Genomic DNA, 13,918 nt, shown 5'->3' on the forward strand with positions numbered 1-13,918 from the left:
TTCTAGTAATTAGAAAAGGAATATTTCTCTTATCTTGCACCAAATATATCTATCTATCTATACTACCGTTGTGTTCGGCAACAGCTTTTTAAGTAGCTTTTAGCTTTTTTGACTAGTCAAACCGCTAAACGCTGTTATTCTTTACAATGTTTGGTAATATAACATTTAAACTAACTTTTAAAGGTTAAGTAGCATTTTATAAAAAGTTAATTCACATAATGTTCAGCTTTTAGCGTTGTTTGAAAAGCTATTTAAACAGTTAAATTGTCACGACCCGTTTCCGTGGGCCGGACCGGCACTAGGACCCAGGTAAGCTTAAGGCCCCCGAGGCCCGTAGTAAGCCTAAATTATCCAATCTGTCTACCTATCTTGCCCAATTAATTCATCGAAACAGTAAGCCTCGATCTCAATTAACACATAATATCTAACCAGGGCCTATTCACAATAAATTATAATCACATTATGGGCTTACTGGTTCACCTGCAGCTAATTACATAATATATAATTTATAGTGTAATGCTAACAATAGATCCAATATTCATACACAACCCTATAACTGCGGAGTCCAAGAATAATCTGATAACAGAATAATTTATACATCCAAAATTAAATAACAGGAATATAAAGTTTACATTTATAACTCTGCGGAGAAGATTGCAGAGCTCCAGTCGAATCAGCTGCTTCCTAGTACCTGGGAGGTTTGTTGGGGGGGTGAGTTTTGCAACTCAGTGAATAATAATAAATAATACACACCACATACAGTCAAGCAAAATGCACCCTAGTATGCTGAATGAACACACAACAGTCAATCATATGACATTACATCAGCACCCACAAACAATATCACCTTCAAATAATCACATCACGTGTAAATTAGTCAGTGGAGTCACCGAACCCCCGATGAGCCGTCCTCCCACATGGCTCATCCTCTCACATGTGCACCAGGGAGCCGATCCCCCATACTGGCCGACCGGTCTAATCCTCACTTGACCAGCCCTCTCATTATTTTTCTATCCTCTCTTTTCTTTTTCATACCAACAGGAGGCAACCCGGTGGTCTCCATCCAATCTAGATCATCAAGCGCTCACAACAGGAGGCCACCCTGCGGGCTGCAATCAAATCTAGACTGTCCGGTGCGCAACGACGAGAAGCCAACCCGTGGTTAACGGTAACGGTAACGGTAGGTGCACACGGGGGCGCCGATCTCCCATTTACCCGGCTAACGGTAATCATATTGGATCCATATAACGGTACGGTCTCACAGTCCCATGGTGACCCACTTCATCCCAATTCCACACAAACAAATCACAATATATGCACAGCACAATTATTCAAACAATTCTTTCAACGTACTACACCAAATACATCCAAATATAAAATTATGCAACATAAAATAAATATGAGCTTTAATATAAAAATATAAGGTTTGTAAAAAAAATGCTATGCAAATGCATGTTGATATGCATTATTTATTATTACTCACAGTGATGGAGAGCGAAGTTCTAGCTTGATTCTGTCCTGGAGGAGCACTAGATGGACCCGGGCGATCTAAGAAATTCAAGAACGACACAAAAGAATAATTCTATCAGACAAAATATTCATTCACCACTCTTAAAAATTTTATTTATATCCTAACTTATCTACATAACTAAATTTTGAGATATAAGTTCTTTTCTATAATAATTTATTTCCTTCTAACTTGTATTTTATTTCCTACCGAAGTTTGTTTATTTTTGCTACCGAAATTTCTTTTATATTCTACCGAAATTTCGGCAGCATCTCCCCTAAAAATTGAACTATTCACCTGATAAAATATCAACAATTTCACAAATATTCAATCTATACGGCCCATCCGTCGAGCAATTGTTCAAACAACATTTCCCATCCTCCATCAATCTCAACATCACCACACAATTAAAATTATATATTCCAATAACATTATATCCAAACTACCTTAATAAAATCAACACTATAATTAATAAGTTGTTAACTACTCTTAATTACCAAATTAAATTAACCAAATTAATTAACTATAGATAATAAAATTAATTTAATTAACTAGCATTACTAACATTAACTTAGCTAAACTAATTGGCCACAAGTACTAAAGTTAACTTCTTTAACTAATATTACTAAATTAATTAACTTCAAATAATAAAATTAATTTAATTGACTAATATTACTGATACTAACTTGACTAAATAAACTAGCTACAACAATTAACTACAACCAACTTAACTAATTAATTACTAACACTAATTACTAACACTAACACTAACACTAACTTAACTAACTAAATTAACTACAAACCATTACTTTTATTCACTAAAACTAACTTAACTAAATGAATCAATTAACTTCATTGTCTAATACTAATTTAATTAACTAATGTTTCATTATCTAACTAACATTAACTAACACAATTAACTAAATTAACTAAACAACATTAACACAGTTAACGTTAATTAATTAATTATTGCTAGGTCGGAGATTCTTACGCGTGTTGGGTTAGAAGCAGTGACTGTCGGTGGTCGAACTCGACTGGCAGTGGCGGAGAGAGGCGGAGACGACCGATCGGCGTGCTGGAGGAACAGCAGAGCTGCTGTGACGCCGGCGGAGGCCGATCTGCAGTGGCAGCGACAGCTTGACAAAGCTGTGCTGCTGCTGTAGGCGCAACAGAGGGGCAGCAACGCGATCTGGCCGAGGAGACGAGGAGCTGCTGGCGGAGCTGCTGCGTTGTCGAGTTGCAGTAGGGGCGGTGGCGGAGTGGCAGTGGCGCGCGGCTCTGCTGCGTTGCCTCTGTCTCGCCAAGAACGTAGGCACAAGGAAAGAAAAAGAAAGAAAAAGGAAGAAAGGAAAGAAGAAGAAGAAGGAGAAGAAGAAGAGGAAGAAGGAGAGGAAGAAGAAAAGGGAGAGGGGGTGGCGGCAGTGGCGCTGTGGTGGCAATGGCGATGGAGTGGAGGTGCGCTGGTGAGGGGGAGTGAGTTTAGCGTTGGAGATAAAAGAAAAAGAGAATTTTCTAGATGGTTTGGGTCGAACCGGTTTGATTCGGTTTGATTCGGCCCAAATCATCGATTTCAATCGGTTTTCGACTTTTCAATCGGTTTTGGGTTCGGTTATCATGGTAGTTGCACTAAAATATTAATATTAATTTCCAGGCTGTCGGTTCACTAAATATAATTGAAAATAAATTTTAAAAATAAAAATTAGAGTCATTTCATAAATACTACTAAAACAACCAGCAGCTATCAAAACAACTAATTTTACCGGACAAACCATATATATAAATGTGGGAATAGGAAGAATAATGAGATTTTTGATAGTACCCTTAATAAAATTTAGAATATGCTAAAAGAATCTTAGTCATAACCACTTAGAAAATTACATTTTATTAGTTGATCGGATATATTTATAAAAATTATTTTTTAAACAAATATATATAGATAATTAAGAATTTCAAAATATTAAGTTTTATCTTTTTTAAATTTATTTTTAATAAATATATAGATAAGGAGACATTTAAAAAAAATTTATATTTTATTTTTTAAATATTTGATTCTATTTTAATTACAATTTAAAATATTTTATTACGGTGAAAAATAAAAGATCATATTCCTTTTATTAATATTATTTTTTTCTTTTTATTTATATGATTTGAATGGATATATTTTAAAAAAAAAAATTTCAAATAGAATATACATAATATTTTATTAAGAAGAGAGATAAAAGAAAAGTATATTAATTTATTTACATTTTCTATTTATGTTTGTATGGTTTGATTGGGTATATTTTAAAAAAAAAATGAAAATAGAATACACATAATTAAACCTTTTAAAATTTTAAAATTTATTTTAAATAAAATGAACATAAGTGTGTGTGTGGGATTGGCGAATAGTTTAAAATTTTAATTTAAAAATTACATATAATATTTTATTGATATATTTATATATCTATATATTTTGAAATTTTTTTTGTTAGTTGAATTCTGAAAAGATTTTTATTCTTAATAATAATTTTTTTTATTTTTAATTTAGTAAGAGATTTATATCTTCTTTACAATGATAATTAAGCATTTTTAATTTTTTTTTATTTTTTTTTCTTATATTCTAAATCTGTTTGATTTGAAAGAAAATAGTGTTTAAGAATATTTCAAATTACTTTTTGGGTTTCAAAAATTTGTGTATATGTGCATATATTTCTTTTTCTAATATATTGGGTAAGTAATACTGCTACTGTAGCAAAAAATAATTACCATTATCAATTCAGTTTAAGACCACTTCATTATATAAAGATAGAATTAAGTATAAAAGAAATATCATTACAATTAATTTGTACGGCAAAGTGTAATACAATTAACCACTTGTATTTATTTTAATCGAAACAAAAATTTATACTTTAATATTATATAGATAAAACACACCAAAATATAGCCTAGTGGTAAGTGCATATACGACTTAACAATAAATATTCGGTAGAATCCCGAATCCCCTCCCTGAGCTCAAATGAGACCAAAGGAATGGTTTTATGAAGTTATTGGCCATAAGGATTTTATGAAGAAATCGATAAAATCAAACCCTAAAGGTAATGTATGCATGTATATTAATAATTAATTATTATATTTAAATGCAATTAAGAAAATTCAGATGCGAAATTAATTGTGGTGTTAGGCTAAAAATTTTGAGATGCAAAAATGCGAAAAATAAGATTTCAGATCTGAAAAATTGGAGGTGTTCAACAATGATGGTGGTGGGCAATTTGGGTTAGTGGAAATGGTGATGTTAGTGGCTAGTGGAGAGGAAGAGACCAAAGAGGGAAAGATTTAAGGAGGGTGTATTGGATTAAGGAAGGTGTATTAGATTAAGATTCTATTAGATTTTAAAAGATTTTAAAATTTTAATGGTATGCAATTTAGATTTTTTTAGAGACCATTAAAATCTTGTAGTATTTAATTCGGACTCTTATAAAATTCATAAAAATCTAATGGTATTTAATTATGATTTTTTTAAAGTCCATATAAATTTAATGGCATTCAAAAAATTACTGATTTGGAAGGATTTTATAAAATTATTGATTTCGTCATATTGTAAGGTGCTAGATATGAATAAAAAAGTTGTTTATAAATTCATCCTCCAACCTAAAGATTTCAATAATCTTTTAAAATCTAAGAGAGTTTTAATCCAATACACTCTCTTAATAAGGATGGAAGCAGAGCGGATACCTGCGAATTTTAAACGTATCCGTTTAAAATTTTACTACTCATTTACGTTCTAAACTCATTTAAATCTGATTTAAGCACCCATATTCGAATCCATTTAAATTTTACTACTCATATCTATTCAAAATTCATTTAAAGTACCTCTTAAATGGATATGGTGTCTACGAATTTTAAACTATTCAAATTTAAATTTATTTAAAATACATTTTTTACTAATACTCGATAGGATACCCATGGATAGGGTACCGCGGGTACCCACTACCGAACCTATTTAATATGACGGTTAACAATTTAGCAGGTATTCAAATATCTATACACATACCCTACCTGTATCCATTATGTGTAGTAATTTCACTACCATATCCGTTACAGATAATAATTTTACTATTCATATCCGTTTTAAACCCTTTTATAACTACTCATATTCTCTTTAAACGGATCGAAGCGAAGCAGATACCCTAAAATATCTGTACCACTTCCATCCCTTCTCCTTATGTAAAATAATGTATTAATTATTAGATTAGTTTCAAATTAATTCATATGCTGAGAATTTAATATTTTGGCAAAAAATAATATTAATGGTGCTGCAAATTTTCAGAATTAATTTGATTATTTTTAAAATTTTTTATGCGTTGATTTCAATTAAATAATGATTTAATCAAATAAAAAAAATTGAAAAGGCTTTGAAATAGTCAAAGAACTGAAGAATACAATCTACTATTGTTGTGGCTGGACCACTAGGCTCCATGAGCCACACGTGACGGGTCATGCATTAGTTTTAAATTAATATAAAATCGTCTTCTTGGGTGAGCTGTGGCAATTGGTGTAGGTCCTAGCTTACAGTAGTCGCTGGTTTTCAATTATATATATTTGGGATTTTATGATGAGACGGTTTTCATTCAGTCAAAGGATGAAAAACCTGCAGTCTTCTGACTACATCATGACTGTTCTAGGAGTACAAGATGGGCTGTCGGCGATGCTGGCCATTGTAGGCCTTTCACTGTCGATGGCGATAAGATTTTAATGAAAAAAAAAAAAAAAACGATTTTGAAGAAAACGGCGCATTTACTTTTTTAGTCCCTCATTGTTTTTCAATTTTTCGGTTCAAATCTAAAATTTTTTAATTTGTTTAATTAGATCCTGAAATTAATTTTGATTAGATATATAAAAATCACTGTAATTTCATCAAAGTCAATCAAAATCTATATAAAAAAAAATCTTACCAATTCCAGAAAATTTTATGTAAAATTCTAGTGAAATATATAAAAATTTTAAAAAATACTTTAAATTCATCAAATTCAACAATTCTTTTAAAATATTAACCGATCATAGCCATTGCACCCCCTTAAAAATATTTCGACCCAAATGAAGGGCAACCATGGAATATCCATAGCAAATTCATATGGGATCCAAGCATTAGGTTGATGTGGTGTTATCTCTGTCCACATCAGAATTTCGACGTTACTTGTCCGTACAAAAACACCAAATTGCATTTTTTTTTTAATCAATTGATAATAATTTTTCATTCAAACACCAAACTAAAAAAAAATTACCAAAATCGAACGCTAATTTTATAATTATGTTATTAAAATTATATATCTTTAATTGTGAAACATTATAAAAAGATAAATCAAGATGCCATGTTGGATTAATATTCTTAATTGTCATAGGAATCATACCAATTAATAAAGTCACATTAAAAATTAGAAGCAAGACAAAATTTTCAAAGATACTAAAATTAAAAACTCATTAAAACAGAAATTAAAAACATAAGAAATCATGCAATGACTAATAATTAAAACTTGAAAATAAAATAAAAAGAAGGATAAAAAAAAAGAGAGAGAAAACTTAACGAGAAGGTAACATTTGGGTTTTGACTAATAAAAAATAAAAAATTGACAAGACAACACATAAACATATTTCTTTCATTAATATAAAATTGTCAAAAACAAAGCAGAGGATGACGTGGCATAGAACTGGCGCTTGCCAGTAACCGGTGACGGCGTGTCACGCGAGGCTTGTGGCGGTTCACGGTTTCACATGCACTGCTCAAAGAGCAGATGGATATATATACAAGGAGACGGAATTTCAAGAAAAGACGCTTATGCAGACGGCAATAATCAACGTTCATTACCTAACTCTCAATTGCTATAAATACATTCCAATTGCTGAAACTGTTCGACCTTTAATCAAAACCGTCATTTCCTTCGAGAGGAAATAAGATTCTTTGCTTCGTTTGGGAAATTCTCAGGTACTTATCTTGTCAATTTAAGAATTTAGGTTCAAGTTTGTGGGTTTTGTTTACTTGGTCATGGGTATTGTTTTATTGGATTCAGGTTGAATATATTGTGGGTTAGAGGAATTCTGGTTGTAGGATCGGAATAGAAACTCTAGATCGTTTTTTCTTTTTTTCTAATGTTGTTCAATTGTAAGCTTAAAATCAGAGATTGTGCTTAAATCAATTTAGTATAAACTAGTGATGGTTGAAGTGAAGAATTAATATTGATGATTGAAAGTTGTTCGTAGAGGTAGGAGCAAATATCAATTCGTTTTTGTTGCAATATTATTTCTTTCTTGATATGAAATTTTGAAGCTTTATCTAATGTGTAGTACGGGCAGTTTAAAACATTCCAGTTTTGGAAACATAGTCTCTTGTGCTTCTTTTTTTTTTTTTCCTTGTTTTTTCTTGTCAATGAGTATTTATGAGGAACCCCACACAATCGCTTCTGAAGTTTTTGATGGACCCATGTGTTTGATCTTTTTTTTTTTTTTTATTTTTTTTATTTTACATGTTTATTTGTAATTTGGGATTTGTTAGGCAGTGAAATCATTATACCTAACATATGATTAAGTTAATCTTACAGGTTTCTTCAAATCACAGAAATCTTTTTTGTGCAAGAAGACCATAATCAAGTTGGTTCTATTACTTGTAAGTGATTTTGTTAATCATGCAGTCAAGATGATTACACATGATCAAGATCCTGATGTTGTTCGATGGGGTCTCCATACCCTAATAGACGTTTGTGCACTTCCAAGTTCCGGTCCATGTAATAGTGTTACTCAGTATGACATGGATGAATGCCAAGTTGGATATGTTGTAGAAGGTTACAATGAAATGGCACATACGAATAATGTAGAGAATGATGCAGTTATTGCACGGGCTCTTCAGGAGGAACTTTCTCGGATTGCTGCTGCAGAATCATCTGGGTTTCAAAATTCTGGACAAGATTCGATTATTTCACAGGACTGGCTTGGCTCTTCTAAAAGACACAATGGTTCTGGTAGTGAGAAATTCCTCAGTTGCTGTCCAATTAATATATTATGTCTTATCTGTTACTTATCTTCAGTTATTGCTTACCATTTATAGAGCACAACTATGGCGATCATGGAATGAAGGAGGAGGATGATTCTAGCAAGTGTAAGAAAGAAGAGAGTGATAACATACCAATTTCTTTTTCATCTCCTAATGCTCGAGAAGAATCTGTTCCTAGTGCTGGAGAAGAATCCTTCAGAATGGAAGACCTATCTCATTCTTTAGACATAGAAGATGAGTATGTTCTTGATGGTGAAGTGGGCAAGAGGTTAAATCAGATGGTTCCTATTCCTGTAAGTTTAACTGCAAGTTGCATCATATTCATGTGCAGATCATGGCTAAATGTCTGTCAACTTTGTCCTTTTGAAAAATTGACGATGGGGTTCAAGATTGGTTGGATTTACAGCAGCTTATACAATATGGAAAATGTGTACCTAGGTGTTTTATAAAGCATAGTGACTGCAAGAATTTGTTCTCTTAATTTCTCCGTCTATGCAGAGGGAAGCTGGAGTGTGAAATATTAGACAAAATGCTGGGTGGAATGGTTAAAGCATCATTGATATTTTCAATGGAATCAAATCCAGGCTTTGTCAAGGCAAAACACAGCTTTGTCCCTGTGTCCATGCATTTTTTAGAATCTAGTTTCATAGAAAGAACAATGATTACTACTTATGGCTGGGAGAATTGCATTGGCACTTTCTTCTAATGCTTCTCTGTGTGTGTATGTTTGACAGTGCAGAGCACATCTAATATAGCAATTTGCCTCTTCTCAGAACCCTTAAACTGGATAGGAATATGCTTCCTGAATGTTATTTGTTTTTTATACAGCATGTACCTAAAGTTAATGGAGAAATACCATCAGAAGATGAACAGATTTCAGATCATCAAAGGCTTTTAGACAGGTCTTACATTGGTTCTTCCTTCTTTTCAAATTTTATGTAAACTCAAATAGTTATTGTGGTCATTTCAATGTTTCATAAAAAGAAGCCCAGTATGATGGTGTTGTTGAAGTACCAGGTGAGGTGTGATTCAATATATTTCATGTTGCTCCACTCCAATGAACTGGACAAATTTAACAGGATATGATTCAGCACAATTTCAGTTTCTGCAAAGATCTATTATTCTCTGCTCTGTTATTCTGTGTTTGTGCTGAGTTTATATTGTCACTTTTCAGTTTTAAAGATATTGACCCCATGGTCGAACTTATTATTTCTATTTGAATTTGTTTACCTTAGGTTAAAGGTATATGATTTGATTGAAAATAAAGTTCAAGGAGATGGAAACTGCCAGGTTGGGCCCTTTAAAAAATATACAGATAAAAGGCTTGTTTTAATTTTTATTACTCCTTCATGTTATGAACTGAAATGGTCTTCATATTTTTATGAATGCCCAGTTCCGTGCCTTATCAGATCAACTCTATCGATCTGCTGAGCACCACAAAGTTGTGAGGGAACGTGTTCTTTTTCAGGTTGGTGGGCACGATAAGTGTACATAGTTTCTTGATTACACAGGTCTTATGAAATGTGATTAATGTACATGTAACTTGAAATGATGGACTTGTTATTTCGGACATTGTTATCAGCTGAAGTCTTGCCCAGAGAAGTATGAAGGTTATGTTCCTATGGCTTATGGAGAATATCTGAAGAAAATGAGCAAGTTTGTAGCTGTCCCCTTTATGCTTAGTCCCCTAAAGATTTTTTGGAAGTAGATCCATATTATACAATTTTTTCCTCTTCAGGAATGGTGAATGGGGCGATCATGTCACGTTGCAAGCTGCTGCAGATTCCGTATGACCAACAACCTAGTATTTCTATGTTTCCTCTTTCTTTTGCTTCTTGTACATCTCTGAATTATATATTACATGGTTGTAATTGCAGTTGTTTATAACCTTAAAGCTGAAACCTGACTAATGCATCTTGCTGTCTAATTGCAGTTTGGTGTCAAGATATTTGTGATAACTTCATTCAAGGATACGTGCTACATTGAGATCCTTCCAGATGATAAGAAGTCCGAACGTGGTAAATTTTGATGCTTTTGTTCTCTATCTCGCAACCAAGTAGAAATCTGCACGAGTCCATACTGTTTAAAGATGCTTACTGTTATGGCTTCATTTTGGCCAGTTATTTTCTTGAGCTTCTGGGCAGAGGTGCACTACAATTCAATTTATCCAGAAGGAGGTAAGCATTTTCTTATTTGCAACTGCATATTAGCTGAGAAAATCCTATTACACCATACGGATGAAATTATAAATTCTAAAAGTTTTTCTTGTTCTCTTTCCGTTTTTGGTTGGTTGTGATTTGCTTGATAGAGCTACCATTATATGAAACTAAGAAAAAGAAGAAATGGTGGATGCTTGGTAGCTGAGGATTATCAGTTCACGAGGAAAATTCAGGGTTGCAGTACATTCTTTGGTGGATTAGATACTCCACAAGGCTCTGGGTTCCGTTGTATATATTATTTTCTTAAATGTAACAACACCCTTTGTTCTAAACTGTTGTCTTCGTTGATTCTTTTTTTTTTTTTTGTTTTATGTCTGATACGTGTTGTACAGAGCCCCCTAGGGCTTTTCCTAAGCTGATGGTAGAACTGATGAATGCCAGTGTTTTTGAGTTGGTAATCAGAATAGAATAAGAACTGCTTGCCTTCTTGCAATTTTGGTGCAGCTTTGTGAAATAGAGATCATTTTTTTTTTAGAATTGAAGATGTAATAACTTTATTAAGGAAAATAATACTCTCTATTCTATAAAATAAATACTTTCATCAAGTTATTATTGTTTCTACTTATATTAGCAAATTTTTTAACTTTGAAGTCAACTATTTTTTGTTGTTACATATTTGCATCTAAAAAAATTTATACTTTAACACAAAGCCAGAACTAAGTAGATGTGTACGTGAAATGGAAGAAAGATCCATTTTAGATTCAATAGAGCACATACACAAATCCATACAGCTAAAGCCAATAGTTCCTTTGAAACCCATCAATCTTTGAAGAGTTTGAAGTGTTTACTGGTCCAAGAAAAGGTGTTGCCTTTCAGGATCGTAAAGGGATGTTATGGTATTTGGGTTTTTACCAGAGGATTTTTTGCTCTTTCCAGATGAAAATCTTGATTAGTATTTTAGGATCGTGGAATTGGAGGATGGATGGGAGGGTTTAGGCGGTGTTGAGTGTGAACAAATGATTTTTTCTGTTTTGCAAAGAAATGCAGTGAGAAAAGGAGTTTACAACGGAGAATTAATTGTAACTTTAATTTAATTATTTTTTATTCTTACTTGTAATATTAAAAAGTTTTATATTTTAGTTAGTTTTATAATAAGTTAATATTAATATAAGTAAAAATTATAATTTAATCATATTAATTTAGAATCTATTTTATAGGGGGAAAGAGGATAATTGGCATTAAATCCTATCCTTGAAGAAAAAAAGGATAAGATTGGCGGCCGGGAATACAAAACGACGTCGGTACAGCCTACAGATATTGGCAACCAGATCACCTTCTTTCTTAAACGATTCGAATCGCTTCACCTAACTGCCTTCTCCACGTCCCTGAGAAAACCAGAATTCTCATGTTCTTCATAAGATTCAAATCTAAAATCCTTGAAACCCTAATTTCTGCCTCTCCAAATCCAACATTTTCCTTTTTAAAGCATGAACCCAAAACCCCTCTATGCCAGTACACACAAAGCCATAACTATGTAGATGTGTACATGAAATGGAAGAAAGATCCATTTTATGATTCAATAGAGCACATACACAAATCCATAGAGCTAAAATCCATAGTTTCTTTGAAAAATATCATCGCCCAAAACCCTCACGGTTGTATCCCAATATCTGATGTGTCAAAGAAAGGACTTCAATTTGATGTGAAAATCAAGGTTGCTAGGTTTTTGAGGCAATACCCATCAATCTTTGAGGAGTTCACTGGCCCTAAATATAATTTGCCTTGGTTTAGATTGACTGAAGAAGCTGCATTGATTGATAAAGAAGAAAAAAGAGTTCTTGAAGAATATAAAGAGGATTTGAGAGAAAGGTTGAAGAAATTCATATTAATGAGTAAAGAAAAGGTGTTGCCTTTCAGGATTATACAAGGAATGTTATGGTATTTGGGTTTACCCGAGGATTTTTTGCTGTTTCCAGATAAAAATCTCGATGGGTATTTTAGGATTGTGGAATTGGAGGATGGATTGAAGGGTTTAGGTGTTATTGATGGTAAACGAATGATTTCTGTTCTGCAAAGAAATGCAATGAGAAAAGGAGTTTATAGTGGAGAACAAATGGAAGCAATTGAGTTTCCTCTTTTTCCTTCAAAGGGTTTGAGGTTGAGAAGGAAAATAAAAGATTGGTTAATTGAATTTCAAAAGCTTCCTTATATATCACCATATGAAGATTATTTACATTTAGATCCTAATAGTGACATTGCGGACAAGAGAGTATTGGGTTTTCTTCATGAGTTGCTTTCTTTGTTTGTTGAACATTCAGCAGAAAGGAAAAAGCTTTTATGTCTAAAGAAGTATTTTGGATTGCCCCAAAAGATGCACAAGGCATTTGAAAAGCATCCACATATTTTCTATTTGTCTTTCAGGAACAAGACTTGCACTGCAATTCTTAAGGAAGCTTATGGTGATAATGGTAATGGTGAAATGAGTATAGAGACACATCCAATGTTGGTGGTGAGGCAAAAGTACATTGACTTAATGAAGGAATCACAAGTGATTTTGAAAAGGAAAAAGTTGAAGAATCAGTTTGTTGAGTGTAAGTCGGATTCAGATTGTGTTGATGGAGTTTTAAAGTAGGGCTAATTGGAACAGCAAGTTCATTTACATTTTTTATACCCATGAGATAGACATCTGTAACTGGATTATTGATTAATTACAAATTTGGAAATTTCATATATTTCACTAGTATATTCCATTAACAATGGAAAATTGCAAGTTAGATGCACACCCAAGTAAACTAATAAATAAATATAAAAAAAAATCATCATAAAATCATCTGAATTGGATGTATCTTTATTTATTCCCCATGAACAATATACTTGCTCTATTTTAGGCCTTTCAACCTTTTTTTCTTTCGCATTTTTGCCATTGTTATATTAATGCATCTACTTTGTTTTTATCATAAATATGAATACAATAGTGAGAAATCAAAATGCAAAAACAGGTAAGACAAACAGGACAGAGGGAGAGAGAGAAGTTATTGAAAGAAACAAATAGGGATTTTCAGCAGGTGAGCAGATAATTGTCAAAATCTCATCCTTGAAGTGCAAGAATTGGTCTCATGCCGTGTTATAAGATTCAAACAATTTCCCTTTTTCTTCAAAAATATAGCATCAATAATCATCAAGTAAGCCATTCATTTAAAAAGGAGAACGCTAAATATGCATATATATCCA

General features: G+C 32.6%; 2 protein-coding genes and 1 long non-coding RNA gene across 5 annotated transcripts; 2 read left to right on the forward strand and 1 right to left on the reverse strand.

The window, feature by feature from the left end:
• Window positions 1–438: 438 nt before the first annotated feature.
• On the reverse strand, window positions 439–3,159 carry LOC149495812 (uncharacterized). The gene is made up of 3 exons (XR_016321313.1): window positions 2,499–3,159; window positions 1,484–1,548; window positions 439–691 (listed from the first exon to the last, which is right to left on the reverse strand). It is a non-coding gene; the product is annotated as an uncharacterized LOC149495812 (long non-coding RNA).
• Window positions 3,160–7,180: 4,021 nt separating this feature from the next.
• LOC149495813 (Cysteine proteinases superfamily protein) lies at window positions 7,181–11,180 on the forward strand. 3 transcript variants are annotated; one of them, XM_089723375.1, is made up of 11 exons: window positions 7,184–7,466; window positions 8,080–8,496; window positions 8,583–8,821; window positions 9,357–9,430; window positions 9,764–9,818; window positions 9,922–9,996; window positions 10,111–10,184; window positions 10,267–10,315; window positions 10,462–10,546; window positions 10,649–10,705; window positions 10,837–11,180. In XM_089723375.1, the coding sequence occupies exons 2-11, from the start codon at window positions 8,175–8,177 to the stop codon at window positions 10,890–10,892; spliced, it is 1,086 nt and encodes a 361-aa protein (XP_089579501.1). In that variant the 5' UTR covers window positions 7,184–7,466; window positions 8,080–8,174; the 3' UTR covers window positions 10,893–11,180. The 3 variants fall into 3 exon arrangements, 2 of the variants coding, with proteins under 2 accessions (XP_089579501.1, XP_089579502.1); XM_089723376.1 differs by lacking the exon at window positions 7,184–7,466 and adding an exon at window positions 7,531–7,743; XR_016321448.1 differs by lacking the exon at window positions 10,837–11,180 and having other exon boundaries at window positions 7,181–7,466; window positions 10,267–10,332.
• Window positions 11,181–11,885: 705 nt separating this feature from the next.
• WTF9 (Ubiquitin carboxyl-terminal hydrolase family protein) lies at window positions 11,886–13,419 on the forward strand. The gene has a single exon (XM_089722876.1). It carries the CDS (start codon window positions 12,093–12,095, stop codon window positions 13,317–13,319), a length of 1,227 nt encoding a protein of 408 aa, XP_089579002.1. The 5' UTR covers window positions 11,886–12,092; the 3' UTR covers window positions 13,320–13,419.
• Window positions 13,420–13,918: the final 499 nt, after the last annotated feature.

This window comes from Jatropha curcas, chromosome 6 (genome assembly GCF_041381405.1).
Source record: "Jatropha curcas cultivar XTBG-Jc1 chromosome 6, XTBG_Jcur_1.0, whole genome shotgun sequence".
Classification (NCBI taxonomy): domain Eukaryota; kingdom Viridiplantae; phylum Streptophyta; class Magnoliopsida; order Malpighiales; family Euphorbiaceae; genus Jatropha; species Jatropha curcas.